The 26,915-nt window shown below is 40.6% G+C and overlaps 1 protein-coding gene across 1 annotated transcript in view; it reads right to left on the reverse strand.

The window, feature by feature from the left end:
* MKI67 (marker of proliferation Ki-67) overlaps nt 1–21,734 on the reverse strand; it is a 41,560-nt gene extending 19,826 nt beyond the window's left edge. Inside the window, 12 exon segments of the mRNA XM_042458473.1 lie at nt 2,008–2,134; nt 4,852–5,044; nt 7,601–7,719; nt 7,936–8,596; nt 10,158–10,393; nt 11,975–13,402; nt 14,155–14,230; nt 15,795–15,864; nt 17,020–17,135; nt 17,220–17,301; nt 18,556–18,668; nt 21,584–21,734. Coding sequence (XP_042314407.1) covers nt 2,008–2,134; nt 4,852–5,044; nt 7,601–7,719; nt 7,936–8,596; nt 10,158–10,393; nt 11,975–13,402; nt 14,155–14,230; nt 15,795–15,864; nt 17,020–17,135; nt 17,220–17,301; nt 18,556–18,647 — 3,200 coding nt within the window. The 5' untranslated portion in view covers nt 18,648–18,668; nt 21,584–21,734.
* Between the last annotated feature and the right edge of the window lie 5,181 nt (nt 21,735–26,915).

Below are 26,915 nucleotides of genomic sequence, written 5' to 3' on the forward strand. Positions count from 1 at the left end.
CATATGAGAGGGCCAATATGTGCAAGACTTTTTTTATGGCACCATGCCAAAACATGGCTTTTTATTAAAGCCTTTTGGGTCATATTTATTTTTTCAAAACTGTACATGTACATGGTTTTAAGTTTATTAACATTCCAAGATGTGTTATCTTTCTAAATTTTGTAATATATTTTAAGTCTGTTAAAATTATCTTTATCTTCTACATTCGGAAATGTTTAAAATGGTTTCTTGTATAGCATCCTGAGAACTCACAATATAAAGCCAAACATTTTCAAGAAAAGATCCTAGGTTTGATTCCTGACATCTTCAGGGAGAGCTAAAGAGCCATTTGACACCATGGAGAGCTGCCACTGCTTATCATAGACAGTAAATGGACTAATATCTGATTTACTATAGCTTCCTAGATGACTTATTACATACTCTTCTCCTTATCCATATTTTATAAAAGAAGTCAAAGATATACCCACTTTAGTCTGTAGAATCAGTACATAGAGATCTTGTAACACCTTTGAGACTAATTGAAATTGGCAGCATGAGTTTCCATAGACTTCAGTCTACTTCCTCAGATGCATTTGAGGAAGTAGACTGAAGTCTGTGAAAGCTCATGCTGCCAATTTCTTTCTTTATTTTAATTAGTCCCAAAGGTGCTACAAGATCTTTCCCCTGTTTATCACAGACTACTGCAAGTTTTTGAGCCATAATGGCATGGAGCTCCCTCTGTAGCATTCTTGAATTGCTGCAAGGAAAGCAGGGAGATTTCTTTTTTCTTCTAGATGCAAAATTTGCGTCAAGAAGAATCTCCCTGCTTCCCTTGCAACGATTGAAGAACATTACAGAGGAAGATCCGTTTCCTTGAAGATTAATGAGCGCTTCCAGCGTTCAGACAGAGGGGCTCATTTCCCCTTTTAGCAACTTTTGGAGGGCGATTTCTCAGCGATGCAGGCAAGTGTGAAAATCTTCATAATGGCAGTGTCCATGTTCACAGGGCACCGCCATTATGCCACCGCCTGAACATATTAGGGTTAGGAATGTGTACATGGTGTGTACTCCCTAACCTTAATACCGGTGCTGGTACACTGCTTTTGGGCGGTCTGTACCGCACCATTGAGACCAAACAAATGGACTTGTACAGTGCACCTGCACCACCACATGCACAAGCTCCATTATTTTCTATGGGGCTCGAGCATAGACGGATTTTCCCTTACACAGATCCCCCACATAAGGAGAGGGCCCACTGCAGTTTTGTATTAGGCAGCGCACTCCATGGTTGAAATTGCTCAAGTAAGACTTCGTATTTTTCAGGGTTATCCAAAGAAGGAAAAGGGAAGAATTTGCCTGCAACCTTTGCTTCACTGTTTCAATGGTATTTCTAGTTGCTTCTTCCCTACAATACCTTATTTTAAGGTTTCTGTCTGACATTTCACCCCTCTTTTAAAAGCAAGGAGTTGCCTTAAAATTGTTTGGTCGCACACTTATTTAAAGCAGTTATTTCCCTTAATCTTCATGTTTTTTCTGGTCATATGACTAAGTAGAAATGATACCAATGACAAACCATTCTATCTAATGTATAAAAATGTAGTACAGGGTTTTCTATCTGGAAGTTTAAAGGGAATATAGGATAGGAAAGCATCCATTGCTTAGGTGATGAAGAAATAATGAAGTTTTCAATGCCAAGAACTAGAATCAAATATATTTTCCTTAATCAATCCTTCATAGATTTGATTTTAGAAGCACTGGATTGTTAAGAGGACCACACCAATCTAGTGTAACAGAGTACTGGTAACTGAGGCTCTCAAATCTACCGCAGATGTCACAAAAATTGTTCACAGGTAAGCCCTTCTGGATCTATAATGAATGAATGGTGATCCCTGCTGTGCCAGCAGATTTTAAGAAAGGAGACCACATCTACATGTGTTGCTCTTCAGGTGGTCAGCTATGCATTAAATATTTGGATTCTTCAAGGGAAATCACTGCACTCAAATCACATGATTACTATAGTTACTACACTAAGGATGTGTACCAGATTCTCCTGAAGAATGCATTTCTGAGATGATGTCTGGTGTAGTCTTTTGACCAGAAGAAAGAGAACTCCTCTCCTCCCCTTTCATTGGAGTCTTGAACATCTCAGCCATCCCTGCAAAAAGCATTTAAAAATTCAGTTGATGTTCATGTGTTTATATGCAATTCAGAGCAAGAGAACACGTTTATACCCACAAACTCTAATAGGCCATAAATTGTGTAGAAAAAAAATTCAAGAGCTCTTAATCATGATGATATCAAAACCTTCCCACAGTCATCACTAATTTACTATATGCCAAGAGATGAGTGGGCAAGAAAGCAAGAAATACCCCACACAACTGTAGTTCAATAAATCCACATAATTCTACACTTCCATCCAACTACCATCCTCTTTTCAGGTTTTTGTAGGGCATGATAGATATTAAAAAGCCCAACTCACTGTGTCTATTTCTCCAAGAATAGGAAAACAAATACCATTTTGCTGAGTTGACATTTTGTAGACACTTCTAGTTATGCCTTGTCTCTTGCTAAAACCAAACAGGAAGAGAGAGATAAAGCTATTTCATCATCTTTATTGCCTGTCCTCAGTGGACTCAAGATATTCTAATCCTCCCACCCCTTTCGCCAAAAGTTAGGGTGACATGGCTGGTACTTTTTCAAAACCCATTTTTTTCTTCAGTGGAGAATAATGAGGACAGAAGATTATGTTTTAGCACCAAGTACAAGTGCACTTCCTCTTTCTGTCCCCTGAAAGGTCCAAACAGAAAGGAACAACTTCTCTCCAAAGAAAACTGTTTGGGGGGGGGAGTGTTTCTGTTGGGACTTTCTAATGGGCAGTAGCAAAGTGAATTTTTTTTTTTTACTTTTTGACAACTGCTCAAGGAAAAATCTGAAGTATTCATATTTTACAGGTAGAAAATTTGTTTTAAGTTGGGCAGTCTTGTAATAAGGTACCCAATTAGTTCTTAACAATTAAAAATCAAGTTTCATTATACAGATTACAAATACTAATTGCATCAACAGTAGACATACACATGTTACTGCCTTCACATTTAGACTGCAGTCTGGTGATGAAGGAATGAAAGGATACAGCCATAAATGGATGTCCAAAACCTCTTGTCTAAGCTAGGTTAACCCCCATGCCAGTTGTTGTAAAACTGATATTCTCAGAACAGAAAATTAGCATTCTAGCTGTAGGAATGTAAGAATAAACCGCATCCTTCAATAGCAATTCTATCTTGGTTGCCTAAGAAAGAGATAAGACCCTTCTTCATTACCTGGAGCAAGACTAGCAGGCATTTGGCCACTCTTCTTCGAAAATTGTTTTATGGAGCTTACCATTCTATCTCAGAATCATATAGTGGGCCATCCACATTAGCTGGGGCTAGGGGCACAGGACACCCATGAACAGGGAAAACTCCTAAATAACAAAACACTGTTGTTTTTTAATCTGAGAGAATACCTCTCTAGGAATCTAGTCCTCCAGTGCAAGTCTTTGGCCAACATCTGCCAGAAGTTGACCATAGAATTGCACTGGAAGACCTACAAATACCTAGAGAAGTGTTTTTCTAGGAACTTCTAGATCCTCCAGTGTAACATCTGGGGGATGTGGACCACAGAGTCAAGGTGGAGGACATAGAGATTCCTAGAGAGAATACATTAATCAAATCAGTGATTAATCAAAGCGGCAAAAGTCAAATGTGGAGGGCTAACTGTATATGCACTGATATATTAATTTTCTTCCATCCTTTTTGTCTGTTATATCACTTAGCTTGCCAGCAGTTATATTTACTTACTGGCTGTAATTTTTGGGTAGGAGGGGGTTCAAAGTTAATAAAAAGGCATATGAAAGTGCAGTTACTTTCTGGAGTTCTGAAATTAACAGCTGAGTAAAGTGAGAGCTTGGACCCTGCATACATGTCACTACACCCCAAACAATAATTTCATGGAAATATTTACATTTCTGTCTCCTAATAATCTCAAGATTTAACTAGACCAGAGGTTTAAAAAATCTTCCTTTTTTACAGAGTATTCATTTTTCAGTATGCTAAACACATGAACATAATTCGAAGGCTATTGTGAAAAATCAGAAAATTGTGTTAAGTCAGTGGGTTGGGAAAATGAAGCTATCTACCATGCTTCCAAAATGAAGTAAATTGAGAATTTAACACAATTTAAGTTTGGGAAACTAAACTAATAGGAGTGACCATCTGGCTGTCTAGTTTTTAATCATGGTCAAGTATAGTAGGACAACACACAACCGTATTACACTCGATTTAGGCAGTGACCTTTTAAACAATATCAGAGAGCCATCTGTTGGCAATGAAACCTGATAAGTTGGCCATGATATAAATCCACTATATGCCTCACTCTCCTCACATACAATCATGGTCACAAGTTTTCCAACATTCAGGGTGAAGCTGATCTGCTTTTACTTCTTGAAGGTTTGATGTACACAGTCAATAATGTAATGATTAAACAGACCAAGACACACAATTAAAAGTACCTTAAATATTGATTATATCTGTATATATTTGCTTAATAAGATATTAAAGTGAGTGGCTTAGATTCAAACATATAACAATCAGAAATATCAGCAATAAGAATTATAAAGGATTTAGTAAAGAAATTAGAAAGAAGAATGCAAACATCTTTCAAAATTCTAAATTGCATCAGTGTAACTAACTTAAACAACTTGATTAGCTTAATAAAATTATTTTCTCAAGTACTTTTAAAAAGAGCAGCTCCAAATACTGAAATTCTTTAGTACCTGCAAGTTTTATGGCCAACTAGAGTTTACATGCTACAACCTTTTAATTAAAAATAGCTTACCTGTAAAACTTTCATTTAAGTTATGTTGTTGCTTCAAAGGATAGTTGAACATCACTTTAGGAACTTGTGCAGCTAAATTCATGGTGTTGGAATGAGCTTTTCCAATCAAAATTGGAGCTGGAGAATTTGCATGGCCTGTAGTAAAGTGACCCTTGATTTTTCTTATTGGTGTTTTTAACATGGAAACATTGTTCTGGAAAAGAACGTAACATAACAACAATAAAAAAACCTTTGCAATCTGATAAAAATCATTGGACTGATGTATTTGAAAATTCCTAGGACTTACTGCATTTTCATTTACTTCATTCATGCAGAAAACAACTCTATACTTTCAAGTCTTGCATACCAATCTTTAACACATACCCATTTTGATGGCATTATTTTCACTGAGGGTTGCTACTTAAAAGAAGGTGGAGCTTTCACTAGTAGCTACTATGACTTTGGGAAATGGAATGTCCTTGAAAGTATCTTTGCTATGCCACATCACAGCACTGACTGCAGCACCACACCCTTTGTTAGGAACCCCATTGTTATTGGTTGCCCTTGTACTGTTTCCTTCAAGCAAATACAGTATTTCATTTTAAATGTAATAACTGGATTATACTGTAAGATAGTAGCAACAAAACTTTTCCAAAGCCCAGGTCACATTTCTCCTAGCCACCCACCCTTTTATTTTAAGGATTTGCACCTTGGCAGGTGTGATCTGCATCTCAGCAGCTCTCAAGCCACCATCTTCTTTTCCACTAATTTTCCATTGTTAGAAACTATAACTGAAGAGCTGCCAGCCTAAGGGGAAGTGTTCGCTGCTGCTTCTGTCTATCATCTCCCCCAACTCTAATATCTATCAAGATAAGCTAATAATTTAAGGGCTATGAGAAAAGACATGAAAAATATGAGAAGATCTAAAAAAAATGAGAAGAGTTGTAGCTACCAATCATGTTTTCTTACAGAATGAAATTCATTACTTTATTATTAAATATACAAGAACAGTTATTGTTAAACTCTCATTGCTTAATATACTTGATCTCAACATAAGATTGTGGTTAGTACTGTAGCATCCATATTACACTGTAACTAAGCATGATTGAGCAAAGCCAATGATTTCATGGTTGAGTTCAAGTATGCATTTAGATTTCTTAGTCCATTGTTTATACTTTTACCCACTGTGTTGCAGAATCTGCATGTATTCCAAAGATTTTAATTGCAAAAACCTGAATACAAGAAAATGTGTTGTTTCTAGTAGTAATTCAGTTCAGAAATATGAATAATCAAAGACCTGTGACATTTAAATATAGGTTTGAAATTGGAAAACGAGGGCGGGTTATAGACCGCCGCTTTGAGGCGGTCTGCCGCTGCCGCTGCCTGCTCCGTGCAGGAGCCGTAGCCGCCACACCGCGCGGCTCCTGCACGGAGCAAAAAAGGAGCTGCAAAATGGAGCCCCTTCTTGCGGCGCCTCTATGACGTAGCGAGGCGCCGCTGGCGCATTCGCAACGTCATAGGCGCCGCTACACGTTCGGACGCTATGCGTCTGATACGTAAAGATGGCGCCGGCCGTGTGGAACAGCCGGCGCCATATTGTACGGACAGAGTCCGTATTAGACCCAGGGGCGTCTAGAAGAGACGCCTCTTTTTTAAAATGGGACATCCTGCGGACGTCCCAAGTGCCGGTGTGTAACCGGCCATTGATTGATTTGGGGTTTCTACCCCTTCTCCCACATTCAAACCCAGAGCAAAAGGTAAGTTGTTTGAATGTGGGATAGAAACCCACATTCCAGAAAACCCAGAGCAAAATGCAGGGAGAGCCAGCTCCTTTCCCATGCAGTCAGAATATGGTACCCAGCACTAACATGGATGAGTACCTCATTCTGACCTCTGCAACTTGTGCCTGCAGTAGCAGTAGCAGTAGGCTTGCAGGGAACATGTGGGAAGGCAGCTGCCCATTGTTTGCTGAAAACCTCCAGCAGGTAAGAGGGGGATGCATCCAGAGAGGGGGGGGGATTCAAGGCCATAATTCAGAACTTCCTGTCTGATTATATCCAGGACACCAGTCACTAAGTAGCGTTTTAGCAGCACATTCAGAAACATGATTTAGCCTGTTTTGACCATATAAGCTTCCAGGAAGCAGTTTTGACTCTTCTAAGGTATTTTTCTGTTTCCTGATACGTACAAAATCAGTAAAATTCCACATACATGCCCCAATGTTCTCCACATCTGGCCACTGGTTGTTCAAGTTTCTTTCATCATGCTTACAGAAGTGACAGCCACTTGTTCTATCCTTTCCTCTCTCAAAACTTGGCACAATTGATTCATTATTTGCCCAACTGATATAGCAAACAGATTTTGCAAACTGGCTTGCTTCTAATTTCTATCTCCAGTGTATTTTAAAATGGCAATTCAGGCTGGCTTCAGGTTCTAGAGTACAAGACCAAATACAGCACTATGAACACATACATAGAAATGTGAAGACATGACTGGAGCTCATGCTTTGGAATTCCATGCCAGATGCAATTTGTGGTAGACTTCAGATAGGGGCATTCTCTTAATTTTTGAGAATGCCTCATACAGTTACAGTTAATCATTCTACTACTGTCTACTCTAGTTGTAAAATCAAGCAAAATTGGAACCAACTAGAACTGGGAGGAACTGAGCCTGGAATCTGACTGAACACGCCACATGTTACAACAGACAGTAAGTTATTTGATGCCATTTACTAAGTATGTCAGTAAACCTAGAGAAAGTTTAACTGTACCTTTGATGGTTTTGTAGGTATCTTCTTAGGTGCTTTTCTTTTAATGCCACATGTTTTGTTAGTCTTTATCTGTGATTTTGGAACACCCTGTTTCACTACTTCAGCCCAAGACTTTGCAACTGGAATGACAATTAAAATATACTGCTTTGTAATCAGATGTCATCTGATTTTGTACAATATTTTGGTAGAATACTATTTTTCCAGGTTTCAAGCTTTGTATCAAACTATGCATTTTCAGATAATCAGGGACATTTTACAAAGCAAATTACTACATTTTATTATTTTTAAAAAAAGTATGGAGGAGGAAAACTCTAATAAAAAGTACTGTAACCAACCCATCAAATTGGCTTCCGAAGCACCACTTCGTCTTTTAGAGTGAATAAGATTCATTGTGCCACTCCTGCGCAAGGAACTTCTCTTTGGAGCAAAGTTTTTGCTTCTCCTTACTGAGGAAGCAGCTTTAGATAATGGATCAGGAGAATGAGGTGTCTTTACTTCAGCAAATTCTTCATTCAGGTGGCAATGCATGGCAATGGGATCCTGTTCCTCTGATGATGGACAGGTAACATGAGTAACAGAGAAGCGCCCTTTTCTTTGAACTATGTTAGAAGATAAGATAGCTGGTGGGGAGGCAGCGGGGGACCTGCAGGTCGGAAGGGAGGCAGACGGGGACCTGCGGGCCGGAGGGGAGGCAGATGGGGACCTGCGGGCCGGAGGGGAGGCGGACGGGGACCTGCGGGCTGAAGGGGAGGCTGACGGGGACCTGCGGGCCAGAGAGGAGGCAGACGGGGACCTGCGGGCCAAAGGAGAGGCGGTTGGAGACCTGCGGGCCAGAGGGGAGGCGGATGGGGACCTGCGGGCCGGAGGGGAGGCAGACGGGGACCTGCGGGCCGCAGGGGAGGCAGACGGGGACCTGCGGGCCAGAGGGGAGGCAGACGGGGACCTGCAGGCCGGAGGGGAGGCAGACATTTTCATCAAATTAGTTTTGTGCTGCTCCTGTTAAAAAGGCAGAGAATAAGTGCTTAGAAATACATAAACATAAAAACATAGATCAAATGTATCTTAATGTATAGCATAATTTAAGCTGAGACCCAGTTTGACGGATAACATATTAAACCGAGACCTCTGATCTTGGTCCCCTCCCCAACTCACTGCCTCATAGGATAATGGAAAAGATGAAATAAAATTAGAATTTTTTTCTTTTGCAGAAATAATCCAGTTTGATACTACGTTAACTGCCATGGCTCCATGCTATGAAATTCTAGGGATTGTAGTTTTGTGAGCCATTTAGCTTTCTCTGTCAGAACTCTGATGGCATAACAAACTACAAATCCCAGGATTCCATAGCACGGAGCTATGGCAGTTAAAGTGTCAGACTGTTGTAGTGAGGATGCACCCACTGTCAACATTTAGATTGCTGGAAGCTTACAAAGCATTACAAAACGACGTGTTATCACAAGCGGCAGTATACAAATATGACACAATTTATTCCTATGTCTAGATATTACTATAGTACTCAGAAATTAGCAAATCTGGATACTGCGTTAAACTGGCTTTAATACAAAGTTATTCTATGCCCCTCACACAACTGGTAAAAATTAAGATTTGCATATTCAGTTGCGTCTGTAGAAGCATTATTCTCTATCACAACCTAAGAATGAGTATATCTGCTAGTACTGTGATGCTCATGCATTTCACAAACCAACAGTACAATTTTATGGATTAAACAAATTAGCATCTACACTTTACGGGACACAAAATGCACTTTATAGTCTGTGTCATAGCTGGAAATTATTCAGCCTCTGGCAATTTCCAGACTGCAGCTCCCAGCACTCCTCACCATTGCCTGTGCTGACTACGGCTGGTATGAGTTATAGTCCATCATCATCTGGAGGGCCACACAATTTGGTCCCAATTAAAATAAACCCTATGAAGGCAACAGACTGTGCCTATGTACAAACATGTCAAATTCTCCATCTGTCATTAGCGTAAGAATAACATTACAGAGAAATCTTGTAGAACCTTTGAGACTAATTGAATTAAAGATAATAACATTCTACTAAAGATCTAAAGAGCTGATAGACTGCAGAGATTTTAATATCTGAAATTTGGGGGAGTTTTACACCTCTAATCTTGTCAAAACTGCTTCTTTCCAGACTGCTTTCTTTAGTCTAACAAGTACGTGAATGTACTGAACCACAGCTGCATTTATATAGTGTACTTATGAAGGAAAAAAATGCCTAAAATCCAACAGCTACAATATGAGGAAGAAATTTTATGTAATGGACCATTCCTCTCCACAGGGGTTCGACTCCATATCCTCTGTGGATGATAAATAAGCCCGGACAGCTGTGCCCATATTATTCAATGGTGGTGGTATGTGTCCCTGTGTACAACACCACTCAATAATACGGGGAGTGTCAAATCCACAGATCTCCAGCCAGACAATGAAAAGGGTCCAATGTGTAGTCGTACAGATACTATTACTAGAAAAGCATTGAACAGGAATACTGTTCAATGAATGTTTTAGATATTTCAGAACCAGGAACTAATTTACCTTGGTTACAAACTGTCTTAATCCTGCAACCTTTTTCAGAACTGCTCGAGGTGAGTTTCCAAATGGTAAGCTCAGTCTTGCAGGAATTGCACCCTTTTTCAGTGGTGAGTTTGGAGGTAAACGTTTATCAAATAGTTCAGGACTGAGGTGGCCACCAAAAGACACTCTCTTTCTTTTCCCAAGTGGTTGAGTTAGTAGCTGTCTACTTTTACGCTTTTGAGGAGATTTTTTAATCTCTACGAGAGAAGAGTAAAATACTGTAAATTTGCCATACCACATTACAAAACTAAAGAAAACAATCCATCTCTAAGTTGGTTATCAAAGGGCTCATTCCCACTGGCAGAATAGCACAGGTTGTGATTCGGAGCCACTCCGTGTTTGTAACCAATTTCAAAAGATCTCTCCTTCTCACTATAAAAGGGGATCTTTTTTTGCCATTTGAATTGGTTTTCTTTTTTTTCCATCCCCAATTGCACTGCTTCAAGCCGGGGATGAGGGAAGCCGGCGATAGAGCACAAGGCAGCGGGGGGAGAGAGCCAAGGCCAGGCACTGGGGAAGCCAAGCAGGGGAAAGCCAAGCGGGGAAGGAATGAAGGCACCGTGAGGACAAAGGAAGAGGATGAAGGGGAGGACAATGCTTTTTTTTAAAAAAAGAAACAAAATATAGAATTTTCAATTGATTGATTTTGCAACTACTTGCCTGCAAGTAGTTACAAAATCAAACAATCGCATATTCTACCAATCACATATTCTATCAATTTAATTTTTAAAAAAACAAGTACACAGGCAGTGCTGCAAGAGGGGGAAATGGTGGATCTGCCAAAATGTCACCTCTCTGCCATTTGTCCCTCCTTGCCTTGCACAGAACTGATTCTTCTCAAAAGAACCTCAAAATAACTGCTACAAAAAAAACCCCGGGCTTTTTGCATTTGCTCCGCTTTATTTCCCCTGGAATCGATCAAATTAGGATCAGGATCAATTTCCAGTGGGAACTAGGGGCATATAGCTAGAATCAAAATTTGGAGCTTTTAGTAGTGGGATTGACCCCTTAATGGGAAGAATCCTGTGAAAGACTAAATGCTTTTTGACAAACTTTTTAAAAAGGTGGCATTTTGTATTCCATGGTCAATGTTTGCATCAAGGCACAAAAATGATGAACTGGTTCAAATGACTAGCTACAGTTGAATTTCATTAAGTAAACCAAGTGTTTATGTTCGAGTAGGACAGGTTGATTAGCAAACCGTTGCAGGGATGTAGCCAGGATTTTGGGAAGGAGGGGGTCCAGACTAAATGCCACCATTATAATGGGGCTTGGGCCTGGCAGTGTGGCAGTACGCACCATTCATTGTATCTAACGGACCCCATAGGCCCCCGCCCCACTACGTCCCTGCCTGTTGGGATCTTTTGCCCTCACAAATTGGAATTCAATACAGTAGGATCCCTATGTGGGTTCAGTTATATGCGAAGGTCTGAGGGTCCCTTGTTAGTTGTGTTTGCACACTGTCCAAATCAATGTCCAGCAGAGGCATACCAGGCTCATGCTTGAGGATGGAGAAAATGCCTAGAAAACACTTTGTCCTTCATTTCAGGTAAAACAAATAACATTCCAGATTATATATGAAATTGTAAGTGAATGGTCCCAGAATGGATCCCTCACATATTACAGGGTCCTACTATAATGTATTTTTTAAAATAACAGAATAACCAACATAATTTTAAAACAAAAGTATAATTTCTCTACAAAGGGGTATGGAGAAACATTAAAACAGTCTTTCAAAACCATTTCTAAAATCTTTGGTTGGTAATGAAAGTATTTACCTGACTTTGTAATTAACGGGCTTGACATGTTTGATTCTGAAACAGGTTCAGATGGCACTACAACACCATTATCATGATCAGTTTCAGATAGGTTGAAAGACACTGCTGCATTATTTTTTGTGTCAACATTCTGGTCATGATCCTTTGTGGTTTGTTGTTTTATCTTATCTTCCTCCTCCTGAAGCCAATCTCTGCCCACACTAGCATCATCCATCTTAACAGGTGTTATTCTACCTGTACAAGAATCTGCAGGAATGACAAACAATTCTTCTGTAGTTAGCTTTATAAAAGAACTTCTATTTGGAGACCCTTTATTTTGTTCGGTATTCATTCTGGGGCTTCTACTTTTATTACTGTGATGTGGAGAAGCAACCATTCTGGAGTTCCTATTTTTGGAGATATGACTTTCACTGGTCTCCATTTTTGTTTCTTCCTGAGCATTTATTTGTTCTGTAGTCATCTCTGTGTTACACTCCATTACTTTAGGATAGCTGTTTTCAACAGTGTTGTCAGATTCATGCCCCTCCATACAAGCATGTACTGAATATTTCTCAGTTTTAGATGAATTCTCTGAATAACTCTTCATTTCAATCAATGAATCTAGTTCTTCCTGTTGCATTCTAAACTTTGAAGGACTTCTGGCATTTCTAGTATATAGCTTAGGATGTGGTTGAAAATTTTCTCTCTTAGATTTTGGTGTCAGCAAATCACTGTCATCAGATTCAGCTGTGTCTGTGACCTTAGCTTCCATATTAATATCAGCTTTTTCTGGTTTAATGTATTTTGTTGTATCGGTAGAGTCCAAAGTAATTATGCAACATGGCTGAGGAAAGTATTTTGTACTTCTAGTTGCTCTGAAAACTTTATTAGCACTGTTTATAACTTTAGATTTTTCTAGTTCATTCTCTTCTACAACTACAACTTTGTTACAGATATTTAACTGATTTGCATCTTCACCACCTTCTTTCTGTTTTGTGGCATAGCTTTGAATACTTTTAGCCAGTCTTCTTCCAGATGATCTTCTAGAGCTGTTCTTATCAAAACATACAAGGTTTGACACACTGTTTACTTCCTGACTTTTAATATTACCAGAATGGGAAACTCCATTCAAAATTTCTGCTTCACTCTTAGTTTGATTATCCACAGAGCACCTAGCTGGGACTTGAGATGCAGCTTGAGGTATGGAATTACCATATTCTGGGGGTGAATACCCTTTTTGTGGTGTGGATATTGCATTTTCTTCTGTGTTTTTTGCACTGCCTTCATATTTCATTAATTCATACAGTTTGCTGAATGGAGACATCTCATCTTTTCTTTCTGGCTGGTGTATTTTATATGGAAATTCATATGTGCTATACTGCCCAGTATGTTCTTTAGTTCTTTTCTTCTCACTAACAAGAGTCTCACTCCCGCACTCATGTTTTTTCTCTATGAAAAAGAAATACAACACATATATGTTCAAAACCAGATAATTTCTCATAGTGACAGAGTTCTTTCCTTAATTTGAAACAATTTTATCCAGCATCAAACACAGACAAATCAGAAAGGAAAGTCCTGAACACAGGACTTGTTCTGGATTTTTGATTTCATTCACCAAAATTTACAAAAGCACCTCATTTACTGACATGATCTTTGTGGTTGCCATATTTTATTTACTCTGGGCAATCACAAACTGGTGGGCATTCTGAACTTTTTAATTTTAATCATGCATTATGCAGAGGAGCTTGGGGTATTCTATGATAAAGTAAAGGCTCAATAAGGTTCATGTTTTTGACACATTATGTGAACTCATCTGAGACAACAATAAGCTTTAAAATATGTGTGAATGTCTATTCTCAGCCAAATGTTATAAAATGCTGAACTATGTAATAATCTAATCTTATATGAACAAATATATTAATAAATGTTTGTACCCACTAATAAAATAAGCTAAGATATGCCTGCTTGTGAACTGTAATCATTGTTAATATGAATTCAGATGTGGCAGACCTAAATCATGACAACTGCAGGCTGAGACAACCTACAATTTAATGACAAAACCACTCCACTCACCCCATCCTAAAATCCCATAGCAATTGCTGATTTGAACCAATCTACTAATGTGCTTATTTAACTTTACTTTTTGTTAATATCAAATCCTAATAAATGGTTCATTTATTTAAAAAGTCAAGAATACTAACCAGAAATCTGAGAATTTCTGTTTTCTGAATCCCGAGAGTGCAGCGACTCCTGTTCTTCCTGCTGAACATGGAGAACCTGTGCAATTATATAAAAGAACAATGAATGCATCATTACGTACTTGTAAGTTTACAGTATTATGCTTATGTATTGGAATAAAGATGTGAAAGTGAATTCATTGTTACAATTCCATTTCTTCCTCACAGCAAGGTTTCATTTCTACCACTTTCAAGCCAAATTCAATTAGTACCTAAGGGGTGGAGGAGGGACTTTTCCAATGCTATTCTGATCTTAAAAATTATCTGCAGTCTTTTACTCTTCAGTAATAATAATAATAGGATTTATTTATATGCCGCCCAATCACTGGGAATCTGGGCTGCTTACAACAGAGGGGATAACAGACGGTTCCCTGCCCTCAGGCTTACAATCTAAAAAGACACGACACAAAAGGAGAAGGGAATGGTGGGGGTGGGGATCAGGTCCAGCATTCTTCTCTCCCTCTGAGGCCTGGACCAAGGCAGATAGACCAGAGGGAGGGCTTCTTCAGGCTAGTCCTGATGGGAGCTGGGCCTGCCTGGTCAACTCCCTCATAGGCCAGAAGACGACAGTTATGGAGGGAGGAGTCTCTTCTTCCAGGCTAGCCCTGGTGGAGCTGGACTGCCTGGTCAACTCCCTCATTGGCCAGAAGATGACAGTTATGGAGGGAGGATAATATATTTCTTCTGAAGGGGAAGTGATGATGTAAACATTACACAAATGCCTATCACACATTTATAAGTATACCACAAGAAATGAAATACTGCAATAGCATGCAACATTTCTGTAGTTAAAAACAATACTTAAAGAAATTGGTATTGAAACCTATACTGTTAAGTCACTCTTTCTCATTTTCAATTTATGCCTCAATTTTATCTCCCACAGAAAGAATGGACAACCTTTGTTAACCCATGAGGATCATAATCCACCAAATGGTAAGATCAAAGGCTAACCCACTCATGGACACTGCTCACATGTAATTAATTGAATGCATACATACTTATTCTATATGAACAGGAGTGGAAAGGCTTAAGCATGCTGAGAACATTTTGCACCTCCCCTCATCAGCTGGACAGATGTGCACAGGTGCATGATTTAAATAACACACTGTACTGCCAACAGCTCACTAAACAGGCTATTGGAAGAATAATTCAACTGGAAAAAGGGAACACATGTATGTGTACAGTGGTACCCCGGTTTACGAAATTAATTCGTTCCGCCACCACTTTCGTAACCCGAAATACTTCGCAAGCCGAAAAACCCATAGGCGCTAATGGGGGAAAGCCGCGATTTCGTGTGAAATAGCGCCGAAAAGCACCAAAAAATTTTTCGTAACCCGAAAAAACCTTCGTAACCCGGAACAGTTTTTTTAAATGGATTTTTTTCGTAACCCGTAAATTTCGTAAGGCGGCGCATTCGTATCCCGGGGTACCACTGTACTTCCTCCACATTGGGACAGCTATGTTGCTACAACCACACACAATTGCTTATGAAGCCTACAAAAAATGTGAAGACCAGTGACCTCATTTCAACCTATCACTCCTGGACATTTAATTTAACCCACAGCAAACTGTGAAGACATAGACTATTATTCTCAAGAAATTACCTGTAATGTTTCCTTCTCTTGAGATCTGGAAATTCTCTTCCGTGGAGGTGACAGAGGTGGATATTCAAACCTGTTCCAAGTATAGGTAGGTTGATGATTTAATACTGGAATAATTAATAATGGCTTATTTATAATAGCTAAGTACAAGAACTACAGTCTGAAGATAACGAGTGCTCAAATCCCTTAACTTGCTCTTGATTCCAATTCTAATGCAGAGTATTACTACACTTACAGCTCAAACAGACAGCCTAGTAAATCCAGCTTCCAGGTGGCTTGGGAGTGTGGCGTTTACACACCACACAACCCAAGCCCCCCTTGCCAACCAGACATACCAGTAGATGGCTTCACAGTGCTCCAGGGGCATGGTGTTTACACACAGCCAGAGAACCCTGCAGCGGGGCCAGAAAAGCTGGCTTTTTGCAGGCCCAAATTAGGGCGGATTGTTTCTGCTCCTATTTCGACTGGCTCTGTGGTGGATTGGGGCCACAGTGTGCAGTTGCTGCAGCAGCCCAAATCCACTATTTTTGGGCCGTCTATTTCACCCCTAAGTTTCATTACTTGCTATATCTTATTAGGGATTTCAGCAACTATATGAGATTAGAATGCTTTCTTTGCTCAATAGTAATCACAAAGTTGTTGTTGTATAATTTACTCAACAGGAATAAATTTAAATTAAAACCTTGAAAGCCTCTTCAAAACACCATGTAAATCTCATTCACACCCAAATGTATGAATCAGAAAATGTCTCCTGCTTAAATTCTCTCATTGTTGTTTATATGCCTTCAAGTTGTTTCCAACAACCATAAGGTGATCCTATCATGAGGCTTTCTTAGGAAGATTTGTTCAGAGGTTGTTTGCAATTGCTATCCTCTGAGGCTGAGTGAATGTGATTTGCCTAAGGTCACCCATTGGCCAACACTCAAACCACTATACCATGCTGTCTCTTGTTCAAATCTCTACTACCATAATGAAACTATTCAGCTTTTCACTCTTTATTCACATGAATTTGTCCACATGTTTTCCCAAAGTGCTTTAGTCACCCCATTGTTCCTTCATTTTCTGTAATTTAATATTGTTATCTCCACTATGCTTTTGCTTGGTTAAGGTATATCTGCTATGACAGCCGTGTCACTATCTTCAGCTTTTCTGCTGGAGTGGAAGATAGTGTAAGCAAGCCATGACAATTATAGATCCAAAGCTGTTTGTGTATATGACTGCTACCAACCTGAAAGAACGATCAATAATAGTCAGTACATCTCCATGCTTCAAGTATGTGGGATCTTGAACATTAATTCCATTCAGTTGTGTTGGAGTTGCAGAACTTAAGTTAAACAAAGTAGCCTAAAACAAATGAATATCCAATTTAAATAAAAGATAACAGTACATCAAGTTAGTTCCAATGACTACAGCAGCATCAATACACACCTCCTTATTTTCATTGACTTCAATTTTACAGTGTTCTTTAGAGACCAGTGGAATCTGAATTCGGATGTCACATTCTTTTTTTCTTAAAATAAAAAGAAAGACGTGATTTTCAGCTTTATATTTGTTGATTACACAACTGTGCAGCACATTCGAGGAAACACAGAAAATTCTTGTACACCCACCCAGAATTATAAAATCCATACTTGTTTTAATACATAAAAATCACTGATGCTTGAGTGCTCGTTTTCCATAAGCTTTCCTTTACATTCCCCCTACCGACTCCAATAAACTTTCCAGAATTCAAGTTTGCTTTTTACAATCAATGGGATTTATGTATAATGATGGAAACGGTTTCAAATACCAGTGCACAGATAGAGCTTCAGCTTGGACCAAAGTGTGCAGAGAAAAAATAATTGCATCAATATCTGTTCTCTCTTCCCAACAGGCATAAAACTGATACTACAGATTCCAATTTCCAATATCTATCCATATTTGGCCCCAGGCTGTCCCATGTTCCTAAGCTGATGTGCAGGGACCACAGGTTACAGAGCCTATTATGCTTCCTGACAATGCATCCCGAAAAATACCTTTCAGTACAGGCAGTTACCAATCCACCCCCCTCTTAAAACCCCTTTAGTTCCAAACCCACCCAACTCTTGGCATTTGGTAAGAACTAACAACTCTTCCATTTCCTGGCACAAGTGGAGCCAACACAATGGCTAGCATAACAGTCTTGCACTAACAAGATCGCAAGGTATTTTTAATTTCAAGTGACCATTGTGTATTTTGTTGCATATCCCTGGATTTCATTAAAGTCTCCTTGCATTCAAGGGGGGAGGTAAGTGTTCTGAAAAAACAGAAGTAATGCCTGTTCACTCCCTGTTTTGAAAGGAAAAAAAATTCTCCTGGGCCTCGATCAGATTGCCTCCCCAAATTGCGATACTTGTTCTTCACTGTAGCCGTGTGTGTGTGTCACTACATGGCCTGCACTTTTTCAGCCCATCCTATCTCAACCACTAAAAGCATTATATTAACGACTTCTTAAATTTTAGATTTTGTAGACCAATTTAAGATAATTTCGAACTGAAATATAGATTTCATTTTTTCTGCCAGCTCTCATAAAGCTCAAGTTTCCAACAACATACAAATCTGGAACTGTTATGACAACACAAGGTAGACTGGTCTAAGTTGAGAATTTAATTGACACCACCAACTGAAATTTTGCTATAGGAAGATACTGTACTACTAAGTAATGAATAAACAGTTCTGCAATAATATAAGGCATATGCAATACAATACTGTAAAAATAAGATTTTCTAAAAACAGTAGGCTTTACCTTCCAAACAAGCAAGAACTTGCAGTTAATGGAAAATGAGTCCCATCGGTCCCATTCCTTTTAATAACAACAATTTTCCCATATAGTGGCATTTTCTCATTCGCATATTTTACCTGAAAAAAATTGAAAGTGTTAATATCTCAAACTTTTAATTATCATGAGTGACCAAAACTCTTCTATTAAGATAATACAGTTTTTGAAACTGCAGTACAGTGAAAAAAATAATGTACAATTATTTCAGTAAATCGTTTTCCATTTAATCAAAAATAGAACTAGGAATATAGTGCAAAGTATTAGCTAAATTATGATCATTTGTAAGGTCATTCTGTACAACTTCTTTTCTCTTCTTGGTAGTAACATTTACAAACATCTTCTTTAGTCTTGTTGCAGCGATGTGAAGTCAAGTGTTAAAAGAACTGAAACTATTCTAGCTACCTTACTCAGGCTGCATCCACACTGGGGAAATAACCCGGTTTGGCACCGCTTTAACTGCCCTGGCTCAAGGCTATGGAATTAGGCTCTGCTCTGGGCCCCACAACAAACTCCAACTCCCAGAATTCCATAGCCTTGAGCCAGAAAAGAGTTAAAGCAGTGCTAAAATGGATTATTTCCCCAGTGTGGATGTAGCCTCAATTCCACTTTGCTGTAAAAACAAAACCCACCACACACAAACAAGAAATGACTGAGCATTAAATATTCATACTTCAATTATTTAAATCCACATGGCCTTCAAATAAGACCTAAATGTTCACATGTTCCTTGAACATTGGTTTTAATATCTTACATATAGAGTAGTCATAAAAAAAATGTTTTAAAGACACTGCGAATAAAATATATGTCCATCTTTTTTTACTTGCTGATGCTGGTGGCGCAGTGGTTCAATGCCAGTACTACAGCCACTTATTCAAAACCATACGGTTGCGGGTTCAAGACCAGCAAAAGGGCTCAAGCTCGACTCAGGTTTGCATCCTTCCTTCCAAGGAGGTCACTAAAATGAGTACCCAGATTGTTGGGAGCAATTAGCTTACAGTTGTAAACCGCTTAGACACTGTTAGTTCAGTATGAAGCGGTATATAGATGAAGCTATTTGTTTGTTTGTTTTCTGAAGCAGCTTCATTTTTATTCATAGCCTCAAGACTATATATCAAGTTTAACTGCAAAGCCACTTCAAACACTTCACATTTCCTGCAGGAACTGTGTTGCTGCCTGAGGGATAAGACATGTTTCAAGACAAAATTTACAATAACTCTATCTGTATTATTACTGCTGTAAGCACAGAGAGGCACAGATTCAGTTTAGGAAGACTTGGCAGTTTTCATAAAAGTAAGTACCCTTTGTCTAGAAAATTCACATTGGTTAAAATGGCTCTGCAAAAATAAAGCAAAACGAAGTGACAAAACAGAATTCCCAAACCAGGAATTTCAGAAGTCACGGATCAAGGCTTTCCAAATTATATTTGCAGGTGTCCCCACAAACAGAAGGTATCCACAGTCTTCATTCTCACTGACTTAACCAAGAGAAATCCTGTATCCCGGCAGCCAAGAACCATGATACTATTTGTTTGTAACCCAATATTCTATGAAGCATATCCTCCCAAAAATATGACAGGCAAAACAAGCCCACCTTTCCACCAGTATATTTAAACAGCTCTTAATTTTGTTGTCAACTGCCCTAGAGTTTGTGGCATTCAGATAACAATAACTCAGAGTCACGATGCAAAGGGCTCCTGTAGCACCTTTGAGACTGAAAGATAAGCTTTCCTAGCCTACTTCCAAAGATGCATCTTTGAGTCCCATCAAAATAGCTACTTGAGTAACCTATGAAAAACAGGAAAGACACAAAATTACTTTTGGAACTGTAACTGCAATGGGAAACTAAGCAAAGTTTTGGGAGGAGGGTTGGTACTATTATTAGTTGGCCCTTCTTATCCACGGATTCAAGCATCCACGGTTTGAAAATGTTCAAAAAAAAGTATCTATTTCAAATATCAAACCTTGATTTTCCATTTTTAAAAGGGACACCATTTTGCTCTGTCATTACATTTAATGGGGCTTGAGCATCCACGGATTTTGTTATCCACGGGGATCTTGCAACCAAACCCAGCGTATAACAAGGGTCCGCTGCATATGCTGCCCTGAGATCTTTGGATCTAGGGCAGGATACAAATAATTTAATAGAAGTGTTGTTATTAACTGCCCTGGAGTCGACCTGAAACTCGCGGTGTCCAAATGCATCTGAGGAAGTAGACTTTAGTCTTCAAAAGCTAATGCTAATGGGTCCAAAATACGCTGCAGAAATCATCCAGTTTGAGACCGCTCTAAGTGCCCTGGCCCAGTGCTAGGGAACCCTGGGAACTGTAGTTTATTGTGGCACCAGAGTTCAGGCTCAAGTGTCTCATAAAACTCCAGTTCCCAGGATCTGCATTGAGGTCTCAAACGGGATGATACCTGCAGTGTGTTTTGGACCCTGTGACTGGTGCTAGATGAAACCCCTCCAAGGCTCCCTTGTCACCTCCTTCACTGAGTCCATCCATCTGGGTTGGGGTCAGGCTCCCCCTCTCCCTACTGACTCCCACCTTCCCTAGTAGCCTCCAATGAGTAGTTAAGAGGCGACCATTCACTACAGCTGTCCCTCCATACTCGCAAACAACAAGAAGACCACCTCTCCAGGGACCTCTAGGTCCACCTCCAGTGCAACTCTGTGGTCACCGTCCAAGAGACAGTGGCCATGGAGCTGCAGATGCCACTGGAGCATCCTCTCTAGCTCTTTCGGTGCAACTTTTAAAGGTGACCATAGAGTTGTGCTGGAGGACCTAGAGATTCCTAGAGAGGACATACGAATTAAAGCCCTGGATCATCAAAACCAACCCACCCCAAAATCCAGCTCCCCCCCAAAAAGCAAGCCTTCTGCGAAAGCAAATGGAGGAGGAGGAGAAGGGAAACCTTCTCCCTTTCTCTGTCCCCCTTTTGACCCTAAGAAGAGAAAAGCCTTGGAGCCGACCTTTCCAGCCTCTAACGGCCCCTTTTACCTGTCTCCGTCCCTCTCTTCCCTTCGCGCGAGCCGCTTCTCATCCGGGTCTTTTTAACCTTCCCTGTCAAAGCGCGCGCGCGCGGGAGCTCACCTCGCTTTATTCAAACCCCCGCCTCGGAGCCTCAGCACCCCTTTCGGTATCCCTCCGCCGCCTGCGAGGAACGACGACGACTACTATTATTATTACTACTACTAATATTTAGCCTTTGAGCCCTCCAAGGTATTAAATCACTCCGCTCCCCCCTTGACTTGTATATGCCCCCCTTGCTGACCAAAAAAAAAAAGGTTTTTCTTTAAGCGAACAGGGAAAGGGACTACTTCGTCGCGGATATAGAAAGAAAACGGCTCCCTGTGCCTTTGACGCGTTTATTTTTTTAAATGAGGCGCGGGCCGTTCTGGTTGGTCGGTCGGTCAGTGGGCGGGCGATGACGTCAGAGGAGGAATGAGCCAATAGCGAGCGCTCATGGACGTTCGATTTTTTTTTAACTGACGCTCAAGGGTTCCCCTTTTTTAAAAAAAAATTCGTTCGTGCGGGCGGGAGAACCAAAGAAAGTAAAAAAATATATACTGTATGTTTGTTTCGCAACTGCCGCCGCGGGCGGGTAACAGTTAATCCTGTGTTCTTTGGTGCTGGTCATGAAGGGTTTAGTAAAAGTGGGCTTTGGATGTGACTAAACAATAACAACAACAATACAAATAAATAAAATATTAAAATAAATTATTATTATTATTTTAATTCAAAGAGGTAGCTCTGTTGCAGGAAGAGCAACGCAGGCTGTCTCCACAGTGCAGAAATAATCCAGCTTCATACCAGTTTAACTCCCATTATGCCTCAATGCTGTGGAATCCTGGGAATTGTAGTTTGTTGTCGCACCAGAGCTTTCTGACTTGAATCTAAATGTCTCACAAGGCTACAGTTGCTAGAATTCCATAGCACTGAGACATAGCAGTTAAAAGTGTTGCCAATGTGGTGACTTTCACACGGAAACGGGGACTTTTCAGAGCTTTTGGTGTGATTTTGGTGCCTGGCTCTATTTCAGTGCATTTTTGGTGACTTTTGCCTCTTTCAGCTCCAGCCCTGACTCTGAGAGCGAGGCTGGCTACCAACCCTTTGGAGTGTCACACATTAACAGTTTTCAGCCAATCAGAGAGAGGTCTGGAGAGTGGTCGCCGCCCCCGCCCTCTCTCTCTCTCTCTCTCTCAGCCCACAACTCCCTCTTAAGTCTAGCTTTCTTAGACTTAAGCGTACTTCCTCAGATGCATGGGAACTGTAGTTCATTGTGGCACCAGAGCTCTTTCTCACAAAACTACAATTCCCAGGGTTCCCTAGCACTGAGCCAGGGCACTTAAAGCGGTCTCAAACTGGATTATTTCTGCATAGGGTTGCCATAAGTCAGGACCTCCAAACGGGGACAAATGTAGGACAAATGTAGGACAACATTTTCAAATAAATTTTTAATAAATGGAGGACACGTGAAAAAAATTGATGATTTTTTTAAAATGTTAATATAAATGCATGTTTCTTAGGCATTCTTACTTTAGTGCTCAGTTACATATCTTTACTCTTTAGGACCTTGTCTAGTTCTTTCATAGCTACCCTTTCCATTCCTAATCTTCTGATGACGAGACTTTGAATAACTTCCAGTTCCTTCCAAAGAGGAAAATTAATTTAAAGAAAATAAAGGGGGGGGGGAGGAAGTATGCAGGGATTCCAACAAAGATGTTGGGAATTTGAAATCCAAACATAGGGAATAATAAAATATCCCGAAGGCTCTAAATGTATGTACACGCAGACACACACAAAGTCTGTATGCATGTTCATGTTTATAGTACTACAGCTGACACTTTTTGTTAATATTGGGGTACATCCTCTCTAGATGCTAAGGAGCTTATCACGCCATTTCATTATGCTGGAATATACCGTTCAAAAACTGCTGCAGCTGTATTGACAATGATAGCTGATTGGTTGACATTGTGCATCACACCCTTGCCATTTGCACTGTAATAGTGTGATTTGCACACTTTCTATCTGCCATTATCACTGCCCCACATGACATGTCCCACCTTTGGCTTTGGGATTGGTTTGATTTTTTTAAAAAGCGCCACTTTTTAAATAGCAGTAATAACACAGTTATAGCAAGACATAATTACGGCACACCCATCACAGACCAACTCTCCACCTTTCTCTAAGCACAGGATTCCTGGAAACATTGTTGGTGTTGCTGTGTGCCTTTAAATAGTTTTCAACTAATGGCAACCGTAAGGTGTCCCTATCCCAGGGTTTTCTTGGCAACATTTTTTCAGAGTCAGGTTTGCCATTGCCTTCCTCTGAGGCTGAGAGAGTGTGACATGTCCAAGGTCACCCAGTGGGTTTCCATTGCTGAGAAGGGATTTGAACCTTGGTCTCCAGAATCGTAGTCCAAAACTCAAACTGTTACACCAGACTGGCTCTTTTCAAGTTGAGTTACATACATTTTAACCCCTAGGAAGAAGCTTGACTTAAATGTGCTTCAACAGATAGCCAAACTCCATGGCTGGCCCAAGTAAAGTCTTCACAAAAAGACAGCTGGCACTTTTAAAGACGATTCATTTACAAAACCCAGACACAGCCCCCTAGTCTTTCTTTATCTCACTCAAGCTCCTTTGGCAGGGCATTTGACCTACCAAATTGGCAGGGTAATGATGATGATAATAACAATATTTTTAAAAAAAATAAATAATAGAGGTTTTATTTGTTGTCAAACATTCTTTATTCAACTAAAGTATCATAAATAGCCTTCAAGGAAGTTCTAGATTTATTTCCTATACCGTTATTTCAGTCTTTGTCCACCAGTGAAACCAGGAGGCTCTACACAGATTTCACAGGGCGTCTCATGTTCACCCATCCCAGAGCTGCTTTGATTCAACAAGAAGCCTGCCCACAGTATCCTTTGGATGGTCACACCTTCAGAAGAAGCGTCGTATCCCTGGAAGAGAAATACAAACAAACTAAGAGGGCTGGCTCATCAGCAACCATCCCCCAGCTTCATCCCAACAGACATATCCACCCGCTTCTGTCGGTGACTTCATCCCCAAACTTCTGCCTGCCAACATCCACTGGCTTCAATCCAAAAGTATCCACCGGTTCATCACATTCACTCTGTGTCTGGAAGGTAGCTTCCGGTACCTTCTGAACACTTGTCCCCAGTCACGCCTGCACCTGATCCAGACTTCCGTCAGAGCCTGGATGCATTCACAGACACACATGCATTTACCTCGACCACATTCTCTGCCTCACATTCAAACACGCATCCACCAGCTTCATCACATTCACTTTGTGTCTGGAAGGGAGCTTCCGCCACCTTCTGAACACGTGGCATCCACAGATTCGGACTTCTGTCAGAACCTGAAGTGCACACACACACACACACAAGCATTCACACGTATGAACGCTGGCTCTCAGACACTCTCCTTTCACTCCCAGACACGCCCCAGCTTCAACCCACAAATATCCACCAAGCTTCCGTCAACAGGCTTCTGCCGGGTCTGTCGCCCGACGCCAACCAGTGTTATGTCAAGGAACTACACTGGCTTCGGGTCCCTAGACCCAGCTCCTGCTTAGCAAGTCACTAGGGACTTGCCTTCTCAAGCTCATCTGCCAGTTGGCCTCCTCTGCTTGCCATCCATCCTGGTCTGTGGGCTGGACTGTTCTGAAGCCTGCCAAGCAATGCAAGTCCTCTTTAGCCATGGTCTCTGCAATGTCACAAAGACCCAGAAACTGAACACAAGCCTCAAGGATTGGCTGAGCACTAGTGAGGTCAACAGTCCCTCAGACTCAAGGGTTTTACAATGTCTCTTTGATATGCAGCACAGATAGGGTTGCCATAAGTCAGGACCTCCAAATGGGGACAAATGTAGGACAACATTTTCAAATGTAGGACACAGTTTTAATAAATGGAGGACACGTGAAAAAATTGATTATTTTTAAAAATGTTAATATAAATGCATGTTCCTTAGGCATGATCAAAATGGAGGACATTTTGAAATTTGACAGAAGAGGACATGTCCTGGAAAAGGAGGAGGATGTCTGGTCACCTTGTCTCTGGTCCAAAATACACTGCAGAAATAAAACATAGCTGGACTGAAATGCCCAGAGTTCCTCACCAAAGCTGCATCCACACTGAGGAAAGTTCAAGAGTGACTTAACTGTCCTGGGTTAGTGCTGGGGAATGCTGGGAATTGTAGTACACTGTGGTCCCAGAGCTATCTCTGACAGGGAGTCACATAACTGCAGTGCCTAGAATTCCTCCCCAGGTGCATCCACACTGAGGAAATGGTCCAGTTTGAGACTGCTCAGTGCTGGGGAATCCTGGGAATTGTAGTCTATTGTGGCCTCAGAGCCATCTCTGACAGAGAAGTCTCAATGTCTCCCAAACACTAGCATTCCCAGGATTCCCTACCATTGAGTTAAAGCAGTCTCAAAGTGGGTTGTTATCCCTGCAGTGTGTGAGAGAGATAGAAAGGCTAGGGACTGGATTCACTCATTAACTCACAAAAGGAGGATATCTGTGTCCAAAACACACTGCTTTGACTGCCAGGGCTCAGTGCTATGGAATCCTGGGAATTGTAGTTTATTGTGGCACCAGAGCTCTCTGACAGAGAAGGCCAAATGCTTCACAGACACCAGAATTCCAGAGCATTGAGCCCTGGCAGTCAAAGTTAGAAAAAAATACACAGGGGCAAAATAAATATTGAAAATGGCCACGCTCCTCCTCCTCCTCCTCCTCCTCATCATCATCATCCTCACCTCGGTGCCAAAGGAAATGGCCCTCTCCCCTCTGCTGCCTTGCTGGGACCGGTCCACGTGGAGAGGGGACCAAACAGAGGAGGCTCTCCTCTTCCTGAGTCTGGCAACAATTGTTGCCAACAAGCCTTGAAGATAATTCCCCAAACGTTTGGCCAAAACTCACCAAATCCCCCCCATATCTCATCAAATATTCAGTCAAAAACCCTGAAAAGTCCCTGTAATGTTAATATGGCAATAAAACGTAGCCCTAATTGAATAAAAATAACTGGAACTTATTTCAACTCTCAAAATTACCATTAAAACCAACCACCAAAATCACGCCAAAGGCTCTGAAAAGTACCCATTTTGGTGTGAAAGTCACCAGATTGGCAACACGAAAACCCAGGACAAACCTGAGTCAAGGAGGAAACCGTGCAGGGACGCCCCCTAGTGGTTAAAAACCGGGAATGTCCCGGCGGCAGGAGAGTTATGGCAACCCTATTTCTGCAGTATGGATTGGACCTTGAGCATTTTTAATAACGAAGGTCCAAAACACTGCAGAAAT

Source organism: Sceloporus undulatus, chromosome 3 (assembly GCF_019175285.1).
Source record: "Sceloporus undulatus isolate JIND9_A2432 ecotype Alabama chromosome 3, SceUnd_v1.1, whole genome shotgun sequence".
Lineage (NCBI taxonomy): Eukaryota > Metazoa > Chordata > Lepidosauria > Squamata > Phrynosomatidae > Sceloporus > Sceloporus undulatus.